General features: G+C 35.0%; 1 protein-coding gene across 5 annotated transcripts in view; it reads left to right on the forward strand.

Moving 5' to 3' along the window:
* Positions 1-25,032, forward strand: part of LOC105196299 (fibroblast growth factor receptor homolog 1) — a 73,970-nt gene that overhangs the window by 40,615 nt on the left and 8,323 nt on the right. For 2 of the 5 annotated variants that reach the window (XM_011162129.3, XM_011162123.3), the window contains exons 2-4: positions 3,107-3,260; positions 22,362-22,703; positions 24,031-24,423. In XM_011162129.3, the coding sequence (XP_011160431.1) occupies positions 3,167-3,260; positions 22,362-22,703; positions 24,031-24,423 (829 nt within the window). In that variant the 5' untranslated portion in view covers positions 3,107-3,166. Of the gene's footprint in view, positions 1-2,274; positions 2,293-3,106; positions 3,261-4,006; positions 4,086-22,361; positions 22,704-24,030; positions 24,424-24,570; positions 24,750-25,032 lie in introns of those variants that run through there. The other 3 variants (XM_011162124.3, XM_011162130.3, XM_026132713.2) reach the window with 3 other exon arrangements.

A 25,032-nucleotide genomic window follows, 5' to 3' on the forward strand; every position in this document is an offset into this window, starting at 1 on the left:
TAAATAAATAACCAGTCGTCACTCTTTAAGTATCGATAATGGTAATGCGTTATTTTACGAACGTTCTCAACTCTGTAAGATTGGTCGACAGTCGATTTTTTGAAATTCAAAGACTCTGCACAAGAACGTCTGACGTTAAGTGCTGATTTTAAACTTAAAATCTATATAACAGTATAAATTTATGTTAACGCACAAAAACACATAAAAAAGATAAATTTTAGCCATTTATACTGAAATGTAATTAACTGTCAAAGATAGATTCTTGCTGTTGCAATTAGTCTGGCTCAAGTAAATTGAACGCTTTTTCATATTTCCTCAAGTCGCTCGCACAAGCCAAAATAATTGCAGTTTTGTCATGTACACGTTCCGATAGAGTTGACGAGTGTGCTTGCTCATGCATAACAAGTTTACTTGAATGTGTGTGGCCGACTTAATCATGTTGAAGTTGACAGTCTGTGATCTTATCGTTGGATAAGCTCACATACTTCTATACATTAAAAGCCACGATAGAGTGACTCGTTAAGTGTACGAGTAGCGCCGTATATTTCCGTTTATCTGCAGGTGAATTTTATCTATTTTATCTATTATCTCCGTGCGAGGATTTACGCACCGGAAGATAGAAAAAAAGTGAGAGAAGATAATTTGCTCGCACTCTGTTACGTCTTTGCGCTATATTACAATTTTTTTTATTCTTATTATTAACGAGACCATCGTGAGTTAAATCGATTTGTCAATACGAGTAGTGTTATGATATATTACAACCTACGTAAAATGATTCTCTTTCTTTGCAGATAATGTAAAGGCTTAATAATTATTTCATGATACGTAAATGTAGAAGAATAGTAAAAGATGGAGTATAGCATAATACAAATGCATAGTTCTTGTATTGTTTGTTCAGCTTGATCATTCTACTCGTACATTGAAAAAAAGAGTTTAGTAATAGCTAGCAAATTAAGTGAAATAATGCTAATTAAATAGTCGCTATTAATATGACAAAAAATGATTTTATTTTTTTAAGTATTTAGGAATTATTATCAAACATAATAATATTAGTGACCGTTTGGTGATGCTTATTAAATATTTAGTAAAATTTCATTATTATAGGTATTTTTACTTTTAAGTTTTCGGATAATGCCAATATTTAAATAATTTCACGTGATTTACGTTTAAAATTATTAAAAATTATTGATAAGACACAACGGATTTATTTGAATAGTTATTTGAATATAAGAAGACTGTAGCGTTATTTACCAATAATTCTTAATAAATTTACGACCATGACCATGGTGTACCGAAATAAATCCATTGAGTTTTATTATATAACTACAATCTTTATATGTTCAACTCGTGAATTTGCCTAATATATTATAATGTTTCTCATTATTAGATTTGTATTGCAGTACAATATATTACGTAATAACTTTTAATGATTTATAGTAAAAATTATTGAAATTATGTTAAGAAAGATTCAATTCTAGGTGTTGTACCATTTAATTATAAAATAATGTAAACAATTATACAACGTTGAAAATCTTAACTAGAGAGACGTTAATGGTTCAATTCGTTATAAACTTGTGAACTGTCAAATTGTTTCTACATATATAATACTGTTAAGAAGTGAAAACTTTTTTTCAAATAATTCTTAGTATTAATATATTATACCTGAACAATTCAAAAACTTTTTCAAAAATTCTGCAATACGCATAGCATACACAAGAGTTTAAATAAATTTAATCACTTTTAATTATACAGTATTAAAAAATTATTAATATAATAGTAATTTTTAAATATTTATTAATTTAAGTAGAGTAAATTCATCAAGATACAAACAGATAAGCTTGCAAAATTTTACATTTACAACACAGAATTTACATTCAATCGTGGTACACAAAATTAGCTGCAAGGATCATAAGTTGGGCAGACTAGTCAAAAACTAGAGTAAAACGAATCAGTACAGGAATCATATAAATAAAAATACCGATTAACACTCAGTGATTACGGAACACGAAATTAACATGCCGCATACAGATTGAAATGTGATAGAAATTTTTGATGAAGAAAAATTTCTAAATAAGAGGCTAATTTCGGAAGGCCAGTACATATCCATAAACGAAAACAAATTTACAAACTGAAATATACACTGCTCTCCTTGACTCATTATACTTGTCAGAATTATGTACAAACAAATAATATTCCGTTTCACTACGTGTTATACACATAGAAGTAACCCAATGGTTCATAAGATCATAGCGACTCGAACCATCAACATCAGTTTCCCTGCCCTGTGTAACTGTAAGTCTATATTAATTTTATATAACAATTAAATTGAGCCTATTATATAGGGACAAATCTGAAACGTTTACATTGTAGCTTTCACTAATATATTAATAATACATTACGAACACACGAATAACACACGTTGGTTCTAAATTGTCATTAATCTATGTACAGTTGATTGATAATTCTCTCGAGCCTTGTTAATTCTTGTTAATTTATTTATTACTATTAAACTCCTTTCTTCAGTGCACCGCGATTTACGACGGCAACTTCGAGTCTCGCGTTAAAAGCAACGAACGCAGTCGCGTCGTTCCCGGACGGGAAGCACGTGCGTAAAGCGTGTGCGTTTTGACTCGCACGCTGATACTCTCAGGGCCGTATTTCAGCACGGCCGTGTCTAAAATCGTTGTGGTCGGCGTGTCCTCGGTGAGTGCATCGCGTTTTCGGGGTTTGGCCGTCGGCCAAGCGACGGGAGACTCTCCTCGCGAAATGAAGAAAAAAATACGAGGTCGGGCGGCCGATGGAAAGGCGGGAGCGCAGAGGCAAATGAGCATTTTGCTCGTCTATTATTAATGCCGATGTAATTGCGAGTTTGTTTGGATTGCCGAATATTTTCTCTCTCTCCCCCTCTCTCCCTCTCCCTCTCTCTCAGCTTTTGCCATTTACATAATCACCCTTCCTTTCCCTTTTTCATCGTTTCCGTCCAGTGCTTGCGACCGAATCGAAAGTTACGATTGAAAAAGGCGTTGAAAAGCATATTCCGTCCACGTGCTATTTTATTCCGGTGTAGAGGGAAAGATAAATAAACTTTTCACGGTTTCTATTTCAGGAAGTCACCCATGCCACGATTACATTAACTGCGTACGCCCGGTGTCGAGCCCGAGTCGAAATGGCGACGAGGATATGCGTAATCTTCGGGATCCTCGCTATCCTGGACGTCGGACTTGCGCAAGGACGTAAGGACGCGAGACTAATTCGGCTGGGTAAGAATACATAACGTAACTCTTACAATTCGTCACTGAAAGATTCGTTCGGAAAGAACGATTTTGCTGAAACACAACGGATCTGAAAATAATAATAATAATAATAATAATAATGATATTTTTATTGCGACTGTAATTTTTAAAAAACTGCTTTTTTTCAAATCGCTGAAAAAACGCCACAAAATTTGGTTTTCTTTTTTACGCGAAATTGCTGTTTTTGCTGTTTATAACGCACTTCTATTTATTTATACGAAAAACTAATTTAAAGTTAAATCAGCCTTTTTTCGTTACAGTAGTAAATATTAACTTACTATACAATTTTTAAATTTTGGAAAGTGTATCAAAGCCTTTTTACGGAGTATTTTAATAACATTATATTGTACACCATAATGTATTTATTGTAATTTTTTAAGAATAGTGTTAATGCTTAACAACTCTGCACAAAAGTTCAAAATACATCATAAAGATATTCCTTAGATGTCTTTTAGGCCTCTTTTAGGCCTTACATTTTTGTATTAAGTTTTAAAAGCTCGACAAATAAATCATTTTTTTCTCATTTTTCTGCGAATTTTCTCGATTCATCTACAAGACAAATTTTTCCAATAAATTTTGCTTTCTTTTGAAAAGGAACTGAGAAAATCCGCGAAAAATTGAAAAGCTCCAATTTTCTCGAGCTTTTAAACCTGTACTTGTGTGTTATTTGGGATGTAACTTTAATTAAATAAAGTTAATATGTTAACCTTCAGCCGACACGCTATATTGGATTCAATATTTTGCTACACATGGATGTACGTCACCCGACCATTTTCAATTGCATATATCTCGGTACGTAATGCATAAAATTTGAACAAGTTTTTTTTTTAATTGATATGACAGAAGGTCAAGAAGAAGATTAAATAGGTGCGAAAATTGCGAAGTTGAATATGTCCAAAATATTCAGAAGAGAAGGAGGGAACGATTTATGAATGCTAGGTATTTTTGTAAATAATTTGGGTGTACGACACCCAATACGCAATCATTTTCTTTACGGAAAGAAGCAAATATAGCAGTAAATTTTTTCAATAAATTTTTCTACCTTGGAAAAAGGAATGAAAAAATCCGCGGAAAAGTTACAAAAAAAAAATCAGTTTTTTCGAGTCTTTAAAGCCAATTGCGAAATATATAATACATTGAGCAAATTGAAAACTAACGCTAAAAAAAATGTTAATTACAGTATAATTTGTATTGAACCATTAAGGTATTGAACGATTAAGCTGATTGCTAGAATGTCAAACGTTTTCCTAGCAACATTATCATGCTTGAGTGTCCTACGAAATTATATTTTAATAGTCCAACATAAAATTATATTTTCCGATTTAATTAAATTTTTATAATAGACACTGCAGTAAAGTTTTTTCTGCATTGGAAAAATTAAACATTCATTTTTCTAACAATGATCGAAACGCCATTCAAACACTTGTTATGCGTTCGCATTCCTGAAATGAGAAGAAGAGAATTTAAATCGTATTTGCGTACATAAACGATTCAGAGATCAATACGTGGAACGTGCCGCTTATTAATGCTTTAGTCGAATTATATTCTCAGAGCGTTTAATTCATAGAAGCAGCCGATTCACGAGGATTTCTTGGAATATTTGCACAGGAAGATAAAAGCTTGATTGCACAATGGACATCCCGATAAACATTGTGTTTGAAAATGACATAGAAATCATGATGGAAAATCGCAGTTACGAAATTGTCGTGTCACAGTTTATTTCATTATTATCGCGGTAAATTCGTTTTCTTTAGTAAAATAGCGAGTCAAATTAAATCAGTGAGTGCCACGAGATGCCCCCCGATGCGCGGACGTGGCGAGCCGGAGATGTGTAAAGGAAGTCCGTAACGTCATTCCGTTCCGTGGTATTTTTGTATCGAAAAAGGAACAAGTTGGATGAGGCGCGGCTAGTGCGAATAGCGCGAAGTGAAAAATAGCGCGAAGGAAGAAGCGGCGCGAGGTTCGACGAGGAAGTCAGCGAAAGCGGAAGTACGAACGCGAAAAACGAATAGCGCGCAGAAACTCCGGGGGATGCCTAGAGGAAATATTTCCAACTCGACAACCGATTATTCTGCATATATTAACTCCTTTTAGCTTTCTACATCTATTTCTACGTCTAAAAGTGTTAACACTAGAGAGTTGCAATAGAAAATATTTTGTATTTATGTTAAAAGTTATTCTTGTTAAAGTTTTCATATTAAATTTTCGACATGAATGTTAATTCAATTTGAATAACATAATGTTACTATGTTATTTAAATATTTTGTGTTAAATTGATGTACAACATTTCATAGTATCAAAAGAACACAATTTATTGGGAAAATATAAATAAATGACTTAAACATAACGTAGATTTGAAACGTTAATTCTAAGAAATGAATGAAATGTACGTGGCAATATATAAATATTAATTTCACTGAAATATGCTTCCACAATTTCGTGTGTCAATTTCGTACATAATATTTGTGTTATTTTTTACATATTCATCTTGAGTTAAATAAACACAAAAAATTGAATGGATCCTTTGAGACATACAATATCTATATATTAAATTTAACAAATTTTTCAACTGTGTACCGAAATTTTTTTACTTACTAGAAGAATCAAGCGCAAGGATAAAAAAATAATACTATATGAAAGTGAAGAAATGTGATATAATTAAAAGCCAAATATAAAGAGCACAATTATTAAAAAATTAATGAATTTTAGAATCTTATTTTTTACCGGCAAAATATATAATATTAATTTACACAGTTGGAAAACTCATGTTAATTTTAACATGTACGGCCTGTTTCAAACATCTGTTCAAACTTTGTGTTAATTTAACACAACATGATTACATTTTAATTTAAAGTAACACAAATATATAAAAGTTAATACAAAATATGTGATACTTTGATGCAATTTGGAAATTAATTGCAAAAGAATATTGTCTGCATTCAAATTAATGCAATATATTAAATTACCATTTTATATTTTACATTTTATTTATTTATTTTAGAATTAAACTACATTACTTTGTTATTTGTTCATTTACCCTTAAATTGTTATTCAACGCAAAATAACGTTGAATATTAATTTAATACAAAATATTTAAATGTAGCGCTCAAATATATTAAAAATTTAATATAAAAATTTTAACGAGGACTACTGTGATCTTAAAAGAAGTGCAAAATGTTTTCTACCGCGTAGAAAATAGTAATTGTCAGTAATAACCGCTTGGTACTTGTAGTGTTAAAAGAAATTGGCACGACGTGTATGTTCCGTGTTAATATACGGACGACCGATTGGCGCTGCGTAGTGGCATTTTGTGAAATCTATACCAGGAAACGTTGACTTTCTGTCAAGCTTTCAAATGGGGTGTTTGATCCTATTTATTTCCAGTCACGTCGCTCCTAGGCCTCGTAGCTACGATTTAATTACCGGCGCTTGCATTCTCGGGAAACTTCGTGAAGGAAAACGCCACGTGCATACATATCACCGCTATTTAAATCGTAACCGCTGCCACTCGGTTGCAGTCATCGATGTTCAAGAGAAGCGTGACCATACATAAGATTATTTGCTCGGCCTCCAAAATTGTAAAGCGCAAATCGTCGACGGAGAAACATGCACGGCAATTAATTACACGGCAGCGCGACGATAATTATATCCCACATGGGCATAATTATCGGTGGTGCGTGTCGCGCGTAGACAGCGACCATTTATCCTCGCAGTAGTGACGCAAATTGTCACAGAAAAAAAGTTAGTATAAAGAAATCTACAATTATTGTCTCATATGTAAGCACAAGTAGAAAATCTTATTTATAATTATAATAAATTTTATAATTATAAATTTCAGCAAAATATATTTTTATTTCAATATTACAATTGTTATTAAAAAGACATTAAATGACACACTTAATTCGTCAGACCTGCTACGTTGCATGATGCAATGCAAATTAGTTGTAAATTGGAAATAATTTTTGTCCTAACAAATAAAAGTTTGTTTCTGAAACGTAAATGTAATCTTCAAAAAAAAAATAAATAAATAAATAAATACTATTTGCTTGTAAAGATCAACTTTATAATTAAATAGTATCTATAAAAAACGTAAGTTTATTTCAAGTAAATTTACTTTTTGTAGCGTAAATTAAATAAAACTTTTTTTACAATTAATAAGAAAAGCGAGATATATTTTACAGAATTGTACTATATATTCCGTCATCATAAGCTAAATTTTTTTTACACTGAGAAAAAAGTTGAAATATCCAGAAACAAATGTTACTTGTGACATTTTCTTGGATATTTATAAACAAATTTGATTGCGACAACAAAATATTCATTTCCGTGAAATATATTTCATTTTTCTTATTAATTGATTTATTTGGCAGAACTAAAATTTTGTTTCTCCGTATTTAAATAAAGATTTATTTAAATGAAAATAATTTACATCCACAAATAAATTTTTCAATCTTTTACTCAATGTATAACTAATAAATATCGAAGAAACCGTTTGTTTCTGAATGTTTTGATTTTTCTTCTCTCATTGGGTGCTTGATTATTATTACCAAACTTTTTTTCAGTGTGTTGTTGTGTAATTGTTGTGATAATAATAGTATTAAAAGATTCTAATTCTTGGTTTAAAAATATTATTTTCTATTCAATATTTTTTGATGAAACTATTATAAGTTAATATACAAAATTTATTCATGCAAGCAAGTTATGCTGGTTTAAATTTATTACATACTTTAAAAAAAATTTACATTCTGCCATATGAGACAATGATCAGTGATTTGATACTAATTCTTCTGTGCACCAATTTCATTTAATTACGTCTGAATCTTTTGCCATTGGGATAAACACGAAATATTTTGAACATTCGTCATTAGTGTCTCTATTCCGCCAATCTTGAAACTATTACGTAACATCGCGGTGTATTCAGCGAGCGGTACACGAAGCACGTGGCGCGTGGGTGTTCGTTTATTGTTCCAAACAATGGAAACGATTCCGACGGGCACACCGAAAGTTCTAATGTTGCCCTGGTCAAAAAGAGGAAAGGCGCGGTCGAAAATTTCGACCGGCCCACATCTGGCGAACAGACACGGCTTTGTACCGTGAGCTGGTGTGATTTCCACTATATTCCGTAGTTGGTGCGTGCTCGAAAGTAGAGAGTTTCGTTGGAATTTTGTTCGGCGGCGGGACGGGGGCCACGTGCGTAAACGCGCGACACGTAAACGGGGTCTCGTTTCGCGCCGCGGCGACCCGGCCTAGATGTCAAGACCGGGGGCCGGGCGCAACGGAGATTCATAATACCGCCCGTCCCCGGGGCTCCCTCCCCGGGTTCCAGCGTGTGGTTGACGGTTCCCTGATTATATTTTCGATGCGCTCGGGTGGCTGGCGGGCTGACATTTCGGTAAGTAAACACCGCCGCGCGGGGTACGAAACGGGCGAAACGTCTCTGTGTGGCACAATATGCGTATGAGCGTTATTATGATTGAGCTCAATTGTCCAATTGCCCGGTCATTGAATGCCGAGCCAGGCTGCGGAGCAGCCCCCCTCCCCCCTCCCGCTATTACCAAATCGCCAGCGACGATACTCTCTCGGCCGATGGCGGATACGAAACGCCATTTTCTCGGACTGAAATTCTGGGGAAGGGGAGGGGGAGAGAGAGCCCGCGGTCCTCGCCGCCGCGAGAGCGACGGGTACGATGAGAGCCACTGCCAATCTTTTGTCTATTAAATGTATTCAACAGCGTAATAGCGGCTGATATTACCAATTGGACAATGAAAGAGATGGCAGCGCGATTTGTGGGGTGGAGGGACGGGGGTGGACGAGTGACAGAGGCAACGGGGTGGAGAGAGGGAGGGCGAGAAGGAGAGATTTCGCCAAGAGAATCTCGGCTGGTCTTGCCAGTTTGATCGAGCGTCACTCCGTTTTTCTTCGCTGGACCCATGCCCGTTAGAACGGGGCTGAAGAACCCAAAAGTTCTTTGATCAGAACGGGGTAGTGCGAAAAAATTGTCTCTCGACCTCAGAATAAAATCCTCAAAAGCACTTTTCTGCTACTTGATATCTTCTATGATCCGGTAAGAGGGTACAAAGTTTCAAAATTTGAGCCGAAATACAAAAATATTAAGACATACAGATGCGATTCTATTTATGTCGATTACGATATCTATTGACCAATTTTCGCTTGCTGGCACATTTAAACTGCAAAGAACAAGAAACTGTAAACCATTGCAAATGATAATGGGCCGGGAAAACGACTTAGAAGTAAGCAGATTTTCATTGAAAAAGAGTAAATAGATGCCTTGAGTATTAGCACCTTGAAAATTCTTTCTCTTCGCAGTTGGGATATGATTGTCATCAATGTGACGAACTAGTTGGGATTTATGGAAATGCAGCTCTTCGCCTTTGGACCTAGCAAATTAATTAATGACCCAGAATCTTGATTCAGAAGAACTCTGGTTCAGAAGATATCAGTTAACAGGGCTGCGTTCGAAAATTCTACTCATCAGAGTAACTTTGAATGACCAATCAGGATGAAGAAATCTTGAAATTTCCTAAGATTTCTTTATCCTGATCGGTCACTTAAAGTTACTCTGCCCGACGCCGCAACGAGTAGAATTTTCGAACACAGCCCAGAAAAGCACTTTTGGGGATTTTATTCTGAGGCCAAAAGACAAACTTTCCCGTTCGACTCCGTCCTGATCAGAGAACTTTTGGGTTTTTTGGCCCATCCTAGTACTCGCATCCGCGCTGCGCTCGCTCGCGGATCAGAATGCTCCGAGAAAAGCGCTCGCAACCTGGAAAATTGACGCGGAAGCCCCATCTGGTCGGCCGATTCAATCTCGGAACGAGGGGAGCGGGGGGGGTGGCATGAAAGAAGCGCGCGACGGGTCGGCGCGTTCGTTAGCCTAACAAGCGCGACGTTCCTTCTCGATCTCCCGGGAGAGACGGGAGAGATGATCCGTTTCGAGGTGTAATTATGCGGGTAGATATGTTGTACCTGGCGATCGTTTCAGGCCGCGCCGAGACCCGTCAAGAGAATCCCCGCGTGACGTTTCTATCCGGCCCGATGAATCTCTCCTCGTCCTCCTTACCCCCGCGTTCGCCCCATTATGAGAGGACGGCTTCCAAGACGAAACGGAATCTTAATTAGATCGTCGAGAGCCCAGGTCTCGTTGGCAGGTCTCTATCCTAGTGGTGGCACGCGGTACTTTGTTAACGCGCTATCTTAACGCGAACGGACGATGCGTTAAAACGTATAACAGGATTCACTCCCCCTCCGAGACCCTGGCGCGACTCATCACGCTCGGTTCGCCACGGCTCGTTTTTTATCTCGAATTATCATATACCGAGTCTTTTGTTGATGAAAAAGAGGAGGATGTCCGTCATCCCCCGCGGCCCCGCATGGCGAACGTTCGTTTTGTCATCCTCCGGAGGAGGATCGCGACAAAACCGACGATTTCAGCGGTCGAACACGCGCCGCGGAACAGAACGAGGTAATTGGATCGACGATACACCCGTTCCGTGCCGTAAAGTATCGTTAACTCGTCGACGACAGAAATAAAAAAAGAAGAAAAACATTGCTGTCCATTAAGGAATCGTCGTGAAGCGCGTTTAAATCACGAAACTCGTGAGCGCACCGACGATGGATTTCCGCGAAGAAGCGACGAGCGGCGTTGTATCGTGGGATAGGTGAACGTTCTGTATGAAAAAGGATCTTGTGTAATGAAGAAAAAAAGAGGGTCTTGGCGTTTTAACGTTTCCGCGCGGTGAGGACTTGCGCCGCGCTCGCACAAGATGGAATTATCGTGTCTAGAGTTTCTCCTTTTTGTCGAATCATCATCTCGCGCAAGATCGACTGCTACCTCGGCGGCGATGAAAGAGATCTCTCTCCTTCCCTCGTATCTACGAATGAAGACGCTAAAAGCCGGACGCGTGGGACGATCGTAATCCGACACCGCGGGGCACTTCTTCGAGGTCGATCTCTCTCTCTCTCTCTCTCTCTCTCTCTCTCTCTCTCTCTCTCTCTCTCTCTCTCTCTCTCTCTCTCTCTCTCTCTCTCTTCCTCCCTCTTTCTCGCCTGTCGATTTTTCTTTATTTCCTCGACAACCACTTCTAGAGAATAGACTCGTTTTGTTCGTAAAACGATAGACTTTGACCTAACACAAACCGGCAGCCGTGATTTCTGTCACTCTCTAAATCTCGTAGAGTGAAAGATTGCTCTAAAAGAGTGAAAATTGAGCTTGTACAATTATTCGAACGATTTGCCATTCTAGAATAGAAAATTTTATAGATGTCCTATTCAATCTTGCAAAAGTAAATTTTATTTTTACTCTTATACATTGAGAACAATATTTGGTGAGATAGACACTTAGTTAAATAGTGTGTATGTGTGTGTTAAAATGAATTTTATTTATAATTACTAAATATGTAATTGTTTTGATACATTGTTTCATACAATCTGTAGCCTTAATAATGATTTTATGTAACTATAATCAAATAGTTTGTTAAATGTAACTAAGTTTTTGGTACCAACAATTATAAAATTTATTTGATCATTATTTAATTAAATGTTTGATTGATATGTTTTTTAGTGTAGAGTAGCAAATTACTTGAACAGAGAAGATTAAACTAATTGGTTCCTTTTCAGTTTCGAATTTTTATGGACAAAACTTTGTTTTTTCCATAAAAATTCGAAACTGAAAAGGAACCAATTAGTTGTCAGAAATTTGTCGGAAAAACAAAATCATAATCAGTAACTAGATACTATATTATACTATCCAATAATATTTTAAGTAAAAACAAATAAATTAATGTCTTTCCTTGTGTATCAAACAGCTCCAAGAATGGGGTAAGTTGTACTCAGAGAAAAATTCATAGTAATGACAATTACAAAAATTTTATATGTAAAATTAATACACATAATTCAATAAACTATTTTATAGGTTATTGCAATTAAAATTTTAGTTGCAGTAATTATAAAAAGAATAGTTTGTATTACCACGATAACATTATTTGTATAACAAAATATTAATTTATATGTAGTGAAATAGCACCTCGATCCTCAACTACAATTACATAGTTGTATAGATTTTACTACAAATAAGTTATAACAATTACATATTTACAATTTATGTACGGCAGATTAAGCATACAATCGGAATAACTGTGATAGTAATGGAACAGTGGTGCAGGACTTATTAATGTGCTAAGAAGGAAAACGAGAAATCCCAAGTTCAAATCTCACAAGTAAACCTACCCAAGTGTTACACTTCAATTTTGATAAGCTTTGAATATATTGTACTCTAAAATAAGAAACACATGTTTTATATTTTTTTATACGTACTCATACGATCATTAAGGGGATGAAATTTCAAGCTCTTTAAATTCAGAAGGGGAAGAGAGACTTCGAAGAAAATGACATTTCCGAAAAATCTGATTGAATTTATAAAGTACATAGAAAACCATAAAACTTTTTTTGTATTTTTTTTTAACGTTTTCACTTCGTATTAGCACAGAAATAAAAAGACCGATTTTTTCAAAAAAGACTCAGTCGGTTTAATATTGCTTATAAATTAATTGTATTAGTAGAAGTCAAAAAATATTCTAAAATTTATCACATTTAGGACTATTTAGCATGTGTAATTTGTAACGCCAAGATAAAATTGGCCTACTTGTCTCACTAGTTCATTTTTGAAAAAAATCTGGTATACAAATAATAAAGCAGATTAATAAAAGTAAATTGTAGGATTAAGTAGGATCTGCATTTACTATTTAATCAAATATTCAAACAGTTGTATATTAATTTATAATGAAAACAAAAAATGTAAGATTTAAAATATTTACTTGCTTATATGATTTTACGATAATGCTTCGTAATTTTTGAACAATATACATCTGTACCGAAATACTTTGGATAACTGAACGGTAGTATCTGCTGCCTGTACAAATACGATTATAGTTATCTCCATTATTTTGTTTTGAACTTACATCCAATTAATCAACTTATCCTTACAATCAACCAGTCTCCCTTAATTGCACAAGCTCAATTTTCACTCTACGAGATTTAGAGAGCGTAGACGCTCTATGTTGTCGATTAATCACGCAGGCAATCCATATATTCCGATATGCTTTCTGCTAAGTCTTCAACACTGTTTGATTTAGCGAATCGTTTGTTTGTCCGCGCCGTATCGCGCCGAGTCGTTTCCTCGCGGACTCGCCTCTAAAAAAAAATTCGTCGAAAAATCTCGACTCAAATATTTATCTTGCTAACTCTTAAAAAAGCTGCGGAGCAGCTCTCCGGTTAACAATTCTCTCTATATTCTTTACAGTTCATTTAACTGATTTAACGCGAACATTATGTACTAGCAATGCGAGGCGTTCGCTCGGCGACTGATGCGTTTCCGTGAAGGCAGAGAAACAAAGAGCAATTACAAGAACGTAAATCACAACGCTGTTCGCGCGATATCCTTACGATCAGCGCTTTCGTCCCGAAATAACCAGAAGTGAGAGATCTGGTTCCATCAGAGACGAGTGAACGATGTAATACGATTCGATCTGATAACACAGGCCTGCAAAACTGGGGTTATGAAAATTTTTTAACAGTTTTAGCCGTTTTTAACGTAGTTCTGCCTGCTGAACGTGAATCCGTTGTCTAAATTTGCTATCACATCACAATTTTAAGAATGACATCAAAATCGTGTTTGGCTTCTTTGAAGTCATTAAAATTGTGAAGTGATAACCAAATTTGGACAACAAATTCGTGTTCAACAGATAGAAGTACATATTGTAAAAACAACTAAAATTGATAAAAAAAAAGTTTTTATGACACTGAAGACTAATCTATGATGTCCTTTTTACTTTCTGTTTCATGCCTTTCGTCTATTGTTTCTTTTGTCTCTTCGCGCACTATAATATTTTATCAATAATTGTGTTTCTTGTAGGATTGGTAAATTAATATATTCCTTTAACTAAATTGAATTAAAATTAATGGCTTGCAAAATTAATTTGGTAACGTTGAAAATTATATTTCAATGGCGAACGAAAAATTAACTCAATTAAAGCAAACTCATAACTAGAATACAGATCAATTAATCAAGTAAATTAAGATAGAATATTATAAAAGTATTGAATATATTGTTTAGACCCGATAAAAAATTTGTCATATGTTATATAATTATATATCAAATATGCCCATATCTATTGAAATATATACATATATATATATATATATATATATGTATATATATATATATATATATATATGTATATATATTATATATATATATATATATATATAAATATAAAATAAAATATAGTTAAATAAAATAATGCATGATTTTTATATATAATTATATATAATTTTATATAAAAGTCATGTATATTTATATATAATTATACATAATTACATATATTTTAATATATGTATATGAACATATTTGATACATAAATTTCAAAAAATTCTAAAAAATTATACAAAAATTTAGAGAAAAATTTTCACCAGGGTAACCTCGCCAAATTCGATAAAAAAAGAAATGCTTAAAGATGCAAGAAAGCAATAGGCAGAAAGTAAAAAACGGGAAGCGACGAGCGATTAGTAGTCTTCAGTTTCCCAGGATAAATAATACAGTACTCCTTTTGAGTTTCTAATCTGGTTGCAGATTAATTTGTGCGTTCGCACAAATCGTAGGGATTGGCGAGGCCAGTCATGTGAAAATATTTTTGGCACGACTCGCCGAGAGCGACGACGGTAATCCATCTTACCGGCCTCGTCTTGTCTCTATAAACGAGGCAATCGTATATCGCCAGCACATTCAGTGTTCTCCGAATCTCTCGTTCGCGGATGAAGACGCGAAAAGTTGGCGCTGAAACTCGATCGTCTTATTTACGCGCGAGTCACCGCGATTCGAAAGAACAATCGGACTGGTTCTGATAAATCGGCTCGGAGGCTGAGACCGATGTATCGTTACCGGTCCGATCAGCCCCTCGAATCTGCACGCTGGCTGCTACGTGGGTAAAATAAGGCGTAACGCGGCGGATGCTTCTTTTCGTGTCTGACAACTTATTATACTGGTTTCACGTCCGACGGCTGAATTACGAGGTGCCTGTGGTATCCGCGACGAAATATTATTTACCCTGTATTGGAGTGATCTTATTCCTGGTCGCGCACGGCGAGACGAAACGACGGTTATTTATGAAGCCGTCCGGCACCCGCAGAACCGGTAGCCGCGCCTCCGTTTGCGCGGAAACTTTGATAGCAATTTACGAGCGGCACGTGCTGCAGCCGGCACCGCCGCAGAGATGCACCGAGAGCTACCCCGGATTGAGGAAAGGGAGACGGAGAAAGAGAAAGAGAGAGGGGGAGGGAGCCCTAAGAAAGCCCGTGTTAAAAGATCGGGTTGTGTTATTGAAAGATTATACGGCGCTCTTCGCGAAGACGTATGTACACTGTTAAAAATGTCATAAAACTTAATGTATTTTTAAGTTACACATTAAATTTAATGTACAGTAAATTTAATGTATCAATAAGTGAAAATCACATGCATGAAATTAATGCACTTTTACTGCACTTTTGACAACATCAAATTTATATTAAATGTACATTAAATGTTTTTTAATATACCTGCTTGAAATTTGCTTCCGTTACATTTCACTCAAATTCTGCTGCCGATTTTTAACAGAAATGTTCTTAAATTTTTTTAACTTTTAATGTACACTGGTGAATAAAATTAAAATTTTTTTAACTGAAAAGATTATTAATATATATGTTAATGAGATTTAAGTTTGTAATTATAAGTAACTTAAAAATTCAATGCATTGAAATTTAATATATTTTTTTATTTACGGGTATAAATGATATTTTAATTAACCGTAAATGAAATAACTATTAATGTACATGTTAATAAAATTTAAGATTTTAGTAACTTAAAAAGTAAGTGTATTGGAAATTAATATTTTTCATTCACGATATATGAGTGATATTTTAATTAACCATAATTAAGATAATTAAATTAACCATAATTATTGATGCATATATGATTTAAAAGAGTAAAATTTATTCCATTAAAAAAAATTTTAAGACAAACAATATTCAAATTTTATTAACTAAAATTAAAATATGAAGGAAAAATAAAATATTAGTCTCAAGTGTTTAAAATATTTTGAAAAATATGACATAACAGCCAAATCTGTATATTCATAAAAAATAAAAAACATCAAAGGATTAGGAATAGTATAGGCGTGGTTTCACAATGCGCAAGTTTCTCACTATTCAAATCTTCTGTTCAGCTTTACTTCAAATCAAAATTTTTGTTAACGATACTATTGTACAAGCGTGCGATTAGTTCAGTGTTAGGTTACCGTTCCAAAATCTTAGGTTCGAATTCCGCCGATGCGGGATTTTTTTAAAAAAATTTTAAATAATGTGTAATTGTAATTAGCGAAATCGAAAAATTATGCGAAACAGATTAAATTATAAAAATAAAAATATCTGTAAAAAAAAGTTTTTTTTTTTGTTGTGTATTACTTTTCAGTTACTCGTTCATTACATTTCATTAACGCGTTTAATTCTAATTTTCAGTCACAGATCTCTTACATCTCATTAACACGTAAATTAATTCTTATAACATTACGTTCATTAAATTTAATACACACGTTCATTACATTTAAGACTGCTGTACCCTACTTTTCAATTACATCATTCATTACTTCTAATTTCGTACATAACTGCATGCTTTCTTTACAAGTTACTTAAAATTCATTAAGAAATTTCTAACAGTGTAGCGCGCGTGGAGACCGAGGGACGTTGAAGAACGAGCGCGCGGGATAATAGAGATCGTTTCTCTAACGCGCGACCGTTGTTTAACTATCGCTATCCGATGCGACCGCGATGAGGGAAAGCGCGCCGCATACATCAGTTAGACGGATGCGCGATGTGTCGAGGGGTAAAAATGCGTGCGTTTCAGGCGCGACACGGGTAAATAAACCGCCCGCCGCCGCGTGACGTTGACAAACCAGAGGTTTCCGTCGTCACGCGCGACGTTAATGGCTAATGGTCTCGAGATGGTGGCACGTACTATCTCGATCGTATCGAAATCGAAATGGAATTAATTATTTCAGAATATTTCCGACAGGATCGTGACACGAGGCAAGATAAGTCTCGTTTACGATCAGAATCTTTTTGTTTGCTGACGGAGGTAACTTGTTCCTCTGCATCTACGATGTATGCCGCGAACTCTTTATTTATATCGCAGTCATTCTGGACACTGTGCACAAAGGTGACACGGTAAAATTCGAAATTCTCGCCATTTCGACGACGAACTTGTTGAAAGAATTGCGTTCGCCAGTACTTTTTTCTTTGGAAAAATTCTTTTATAATTTAAAGAAGAGTTGTCAAAATCGTTCTATTTAAAATATTTCGTGTTACATTTTTCATTTTGTATCAAGTTGTACGTATTAACCATGAAAACTGTAACTCTGTGTTTAAGATAGTTCAGTCTTTTTCCAAGATTAAAATTTATTTATTATAACATAGTGCAAAAAGTGTCAAAGGATTTAAGCATCGAATCCATCGATTTTGGAGAGAAAACTTGTATCTTTTAAAAATAGTAAATTTGCAAAAAAGAATAATAAAAAATGTAATTGAGAAGATTTATACTTTCATTAATAACACATTAAGTAATATTCATCAAGAGGTCGCGTCCCGCGTCAAGCGAACGCGCAGTGAAGAGGGAACGCGCCTCTTTTACACGAGTCAGCGATTTCCATGCACACGAGATTATCAGATCTCAATAAATCTTAGTAACGGCTGATATAATGGACGATAATACGATTAATGATACGATTTGACAACTTATACTTAATATATCCTCTATTATATATTTAGCTTATTACATATAAGTTAGGCGTATTTAATTTATTATTTTAAGATGTTAAAAATTTATTTCTGTCTGTTTTTTTTAAATATTAAAAAAATGGTTTTAATTTATAACGATTGTTTAGATTTAAAATACTAAACGTTTGAAATTGAAACAGTTTTAATAGCTCTGAAGATTTCAGTATTTTAAATCTAAACAACGTCAAAACTAAAATATTTTAAGTATTTAAGAAAACAGATAGGAAATTGAAACATATTAGTATCTTGAAATTAAACATCTCTTTTTTGAGTGTTAATTATAAATAATTATGCAATCATAAAATAAATAACCCTTTGCAACGGATGTAAATGAGTAGTGCAAAAAACCGCTATAAATAAGAAAACTATTAAAAAAAAGTTTTATTGACTTTAATCTTTGACACTATTCATCTTTTGACTAATTTGACTCATTTTATTTTGATGGAGCTAAACTCTTTGAATATGTCTATTGACGAAAACACTATAAAAGTGTTTAATATTAAAGTATTTTAAGATATGTTTTAAGTATTTTAAAATGTTTCATTTGTATAAAAATGTTTTTTTTAAAACATTTTAGTTTTAAACGGTGTTTAGATTTAAAATATTAAAAGCTGTCAAAGATTTGAGGTTTAAACATTTTAGCGTTTTAAATCTAAACCCTTTTTAAAAATAAAACATTTTGAAGCATTTTAAAAATGGAGACAGAAATAAAACGTTTTAACATCTTAAAATTAAATACTTCTCTTTTTAGTAAACAAAGTTAAGTTCTCTTTCTGAAAACTTTTCCAGACGAACGGATGGGCAAACAGCCAAACTGACACGGTAAAATTATAACATAGTTTGCTACAATGCACTACTTAATAAGTATTAATCAAATATAACTTTTGACTCTAGTATAATTTAAAAAAATGTAATAAATTTTATAAAAATATTGATTTAACTTTTATAATAATTATAATATTAATATAATATTCTACAATAAATCTACTCTTCTAAACATAACACTGCAAAATAAAATCACATTATTAAAGTATTATCAGTTACATAAATTGTTAAAAAATTACATCAATCGTACTTAATATTTTTTGTAAATTGTTTGTATCACGTACAAACTGATTGTAGGATGTAATCTGGGAATTTTCCATCAATGTCCCGTTACTCATTTATTACATATTTCATAATTAGATATTATTTATATTTACTGAGAAGAGAAAATTAATGATGTATGATTTAAAGAACTGGTAGCTGGTAACTTTGGGTGACTGGTGCGCATTAAACAACTCTCCCTTGCTTGCGTTCGCTACACCAGTAAATCCATAAAAAAAACATCCAAAACATGTCGAAGCTCATTACCGCATCCGAAAGCTTGAGGAAACGCTGGTGGTAGAAAGAGAGGAGAACAGGCAAAAGTGGCGCGCGTTCTTGAAACGTTTAAGGCTATTCCTGGCATCTGGCTCGAGGCAGATGGCTAGTTGCGTACTGAGAGCAATCGATTTCGGGTTTAGGTATCGGTCGAAGTCACGATTCAGCGTGGTTTAACGCGAGTCGGGATTTTTCAACGACATAAAAATCTCCAGGGGAAACAGATCTAGTTCCGAAAACGACAGAAGAGCGCGTCAACGCGAGGGTGAATTAATTTTGGGAGGACACCCCGCGCAGATTGCGTCCCGACGCGCGTCCTGTGCCGAACTTCGCGCACCGGATTGCGCAGTTACCGATGCCACGTGCCCCGCATCTGTCGCAGTCTCCGGAAAAAGAGAGAAGCGAAGCGCCCACGACGGCGAGCGACAATATAAACTCGATCGATTTCCGTCGAGGGCTCTTCGCAAGGCACAACGACTCGTCTGTGCGCTAGGATGAGCTCGGCGCGAGGATGTTTAAAGATTCGCGAAAAGAAAGATCTCTGCGCGAGTCCCGATTGAATTAAAATCTCCCTCCTTCTTCCTGGCGCGTCTGGAATAGCTCGGGAAGCAGATCCGTTGAAAACGGAAGGGAGAAAAGCATTACCATTGCTGCGATTGAAATAATATTAACGCGAATGACGTGTTTCAATTAATTATAGATTACTATGCTTGATTTTTGTTTACGTTGTTAACTTATTGATTTGGAAAACCCAGAGCATCTTTATCTTTTCATCATAGATTACCACGAGTCAAAATTATCTATAATTTACGACTTTTGAAGAATTTTACTATAATTTTAATCAAATTTAACCAAATTATTTTACATTATAATCTTTTATAAAATTGTTTGATTAAATTTTATTAAAATTTTTCAAAACTCGTGTTATCTCATGCAATTATCTGCCTAAAATTATCTAAATAACTATCTAATAAATCTATCCAATAATAAATGAAGAAATGACTTTATCTTGTCTTTATCGAGATTATCAGAATGTTTATTACTTTTATATTTATCTTAGATACACGTTATGTTATCATTCATCAATAGTCAATAGGTCATTTATTCTAATAGGAGAACTTTTTAAAGTGATAACAATAGTTTGCACAAATAAAAAAATAGCAGCACAATGTAAAAATTGTCCCAAAGCTATGGGTTTGAAAACTTTTAGAACAGAGTTTGTTAGTTATTTTAATATGAATTATAGATCGTATATTTTTCAACGTTAATTTTTATTTACGTATTGATCTAAATAAAATTAAGAATTTTTAGTCAAATTGAATTATTTGAAAAAATCTTATTTTTGAGAAATGGAGATTTAAAAATAAAATCATGAATACATTGTTTTTATATCTCAAACTGTGTTTTACTCAAGTGATGCTATCAATTATCTACATAAAACGATATAATTTTATCTATTAGCTAGATAAATTCAAAATTAAATTTTCATCTTACCTATGATATATTTACGTATAATTTATCTTATCTTTATCTAGATAATTTTAGTTTATCTAACCCCACACTACTATAATTTAAAGGATAAATTCTAAAAAAAAGTCTTTCCATTTAAATAATTCTATTTTGAAACCTGTTTTCCTGTTATAAACAGGAAAAAAGTTATGAAGACTTAAGACAAAGGGAAATTTTTACACTGAAAGTTTTCAGATCTCCTAGACTTATGCTAGTAATGTTGATGGGGAGTAATAATCAAAATTTCATTATTGTTCTTTCGGACTAACGCGGCAACGATGAAGACGCGTCTCGTAGTAGATACTATTAGCGGTCGTAATCACGGGGCGATTCACCGGGAAAGAGCGACAGCGACGGGGTTTGCGGGGACATAGCTCTAAAAATAGTGTGCGACGCATTCCGGGGTCGGAGGGGCGAAAAGGTTCCAGATGGAACATCGGAAGGGACAGTGTCGCGATTCACTTCTGGCCGTCTTCCAAATGGCGATACTCCGAGGTCCGGCCGGTCGGCTTCATGAATGAGCCGCGCAGGAAAATGAGTTTCCTTGATCAAACCGGCGTGAATATCGCGAAATAGGCAGACAGGACGGATCCGAGCCAAGCCTCGTGTCGTTTTTCTCTATTTCTCTTTCTCTCTTTCTCTCCCATTAGACGCAAAATGTTCGTGTCTGACTTCCGCGAGCTTTCGCGTCGGCGATTATTATAGATCGTCGCGTCGACGAGCCGAATCAATCTAAAGTCTAAAGCGACGGACGATGCGACGAAAGACAAACGAGTACTGACGATTGAGTTGAAATTATTTTATAAAAAGTAAAAATTACAGGACTATTAAAAAGAAAGCAATATAAACAATGAAAGCAGGATAAAAAGCACGTTGGCGTGGTAATATTGAACACTTTATAGCCTAACAGTTCGGAAATGAAATATATAAAGATATAAATAAATACAAATGCGAAATGTGTAAAATCTACATGGAGCAGTCAAATCAAACGGTAATTTAATTTATCCTGTGATAGATTTATCATATAATTTACTCTGAATGACGTCATGAATCGTGTTTTAATCTTCACGCGTAGGAGGTAGAAACATCAATTGGCCTAGAGGCTGATCGTTCGAAATCGACGCGAGACCACAGTTTGAGGAACAAATCATGAGTTTCATTTCACGGAAATCGTATACGAGGAAAGGCGGAACAATCTGCCGTTCTGTTCGCTTTAATATCGCGTTGCACGGAACGTATCCGGGATACAAATTGGATACTTATTAGCCAGCTATATACACGTGACGCATAATAAAATGCATAATGTTTACGTTACAGATGCAATTAATCCCGACATTGTGGCGTCCGTGGGCGAGAGGCTCAATCTGCGTTGCCAGCAAAATGCGAGCTTCGAGACAACGTGGTATAAGGACAATGAGGCGTTGCATAAGCCGCCCAGAATACGCGCGAACAAGCAGTTTCTGAAGTTCAGATATATCGAGACGGAGGATACGGGTGACTACGGATGCAGATTGGAGTCGAACGATACAGTCGAATGGAGGAACGTGACCGTGCGCGTCGAAAATCTGCAGAACGACGGCTTCCAGAACGAAGACGAGGACAAGAGCGCCACGGTGAAACCGATATTTTACAGCAACATTCTCGAAATCGAACCTAAAAGTGAGCTATCTCCTCGCCAATCGCAATTATTAGGTGTACAAATTAATTCGGTGCCTTTGCATTTGCTCTTTTGTAGTTTATAAGTGTGGATCTCCACACTTTTTAAAACACCGTATACCTTCAAAGCAGACGACTTTACACAATGGGCATCTGAAAAGTAGCATTTAAAATGCTGTATTTTTTCGCATTTTAGTAAAATAGACTACTTCTGAAGTCACAGAACCAATTTGTTCTGCTTTAAATGAAGGTGACTCATAAAATGTGCAAAAAAATGGTATCCGAGGTTTCGGAGTGAAGATTTTATTTTGCAACGCGATAATATTCAACCATATGTCGCAAAGAAGACGTCATCTTCGGGCTAGGAAATTTTTCTTCGATTTTTTCCCAGCTTTAACTTCGTTGAATTATTATCCTGTTTTGATTACCCCCCCGACATCACCTGTTTGACACATATTTTAAGCAATGTTCCCAGCAAACACCAAGTTACAGTTATATAATTCTTATTGTTAGTTATAATTTTATTCAGTAATATAACTGTTATGCAACAGTTATATTGTTGAACGAGAAATTATAACCAACAGTTTTATAACTGTTACTAGATATTTGCTGGGTTATAAGAGATTTTTTAAAATAACGATAATTACAGTTATACAATTATTTGAAGAAAAATTAGGTAAAGATGTAGATACACATTTTCTATGAATAATTAGATAGATTACTAAATTAATTTATTTTAAAAATAAATCTAGATACTCCACAGATAGATAATATATACAATACTATAAATGCTAGTAATATATAAAAGGCCTACATAATAACTATATATTTTTAATTCTTTTATTTATATTGTATATTAAATATTTTTGTTTTTTTAAACATAAGTAACATTTCAAGATAATCCGATTTCTTTTTGAAATTAAAATGTGTCCTCCAGTTTGTACTGACAAGACATTCTATTGATGCTGAAGAAGGTAGAATTGTGATACAAAATTTAAGTAAATATTTCAAGAATTACATTATAATTATGCAAAGATTTTGACTCTTTCAACGTATTACTTTAGATTTATCATTAAGTATTTTGATAATTGCACAGTACATACAGATGAAGAAAACTCTTTATTATTCTTTTGGCTATTATTTTAACAATTGGAAATTGTTTCAAAAAATTAAAATTTTATTTGACTTTTTAATAAACTTAATGAAAGAAGGCATCGAATTAATTTGTACCTACATCTAATAAATGTCATTTAACTGCCATATCAAACTGAATCAAGTAATATCAAGTGATGATCAGTTGCGCTATACAATACAATAATCTCTTCCGCAGACTTGCCCGAGCCGCGATCGTTGCACCTGGACAGCGAAAAATTGGATGCGGACTTGGACGAGAAGGTCGACGTCAATGTCATGGATGACGAGCATAATCACAAGGTACCGGAAAGCCCGCCTTCTTTCAACAATGGCACCGATTTGACCAATTTGGTGGTGAGGCCCGCCGGCAGCATGATACGATTGAGATGCCCGAGCGTGGGCAATCCCAAGCCGAACATCACGTGGCTGAAGAACAACGAGGAGCCAAAACGAGATCTGGGTGTCGCGGTCCGGGCCAAGTGGTCTCTGAGATTGGAGGATGTCGTTACCAAGGACAGCGGCAATTATACATGCATCGTGTGCAATTACCTCGGATGCATTAATCATACCTTCAAAGTGGACATTATCGGTGAGTAGACGTTATGATACTTCGCTTGCTAAGCGAGTTCGGTTATTTCGTGCCTGTCGCGCAACAATTTTCAAGCCGCGTTCGCGTTATTACGTGGACGCACGATTCGTCGTGCGCCGAACTGAAGATCTGCTAATGAAACCGCAGAGCGTTACCCGCACAAGCCGGCAATCTACTTGGACTACCCGAAGAACGTGACCGCTCTGATCAACAGTACTGCGACCTTCAAATGCCCCACTTTGTCCGATCTCGAACCGTATATACAGTGGCTCAAAGTTGACGAATATCCTGGAGAAGAGAAAACGCCCAACGGGACTCTACTCCAGGTACAGCCGCCATTTATCGCGATGGTGGTGGTGGAGGGTCCTGGGTTCTGAGTCCTAATTCTTTATTAATTTTAATTTATTTTCTTTAGCAAATTCGTTTAATCGACGTAATTCATTGCTGTGCTAACTCATTGGTGTAGGGTGGACTAACTTTCTGTTCTCGAAAATTTGTCTCGAAACGTCAAGGACTAAAACACATTTTGAACAAAATTTTTACAGGTTGAGGCGAAGAAACTCCGTCCTAAACGTGATTAACAAATCCGATTGTTTCATTTTTCAGCAC

This window comes from Solenopsis invicta, chromosome 4 (genome assembly GCF_016802725.1).
Source record: "Solenopsis invicta isolate M01_SB chromosome 4, UNIL_Sinv_3.0, whole genome shotgun sequence".
Taxonomy (NCBI): Eukaryota; Metazoa; Arthropoda; class Insecta; order Hymenoptera; family Formicidae; genus Solenopsis; species Solenopsis invicta.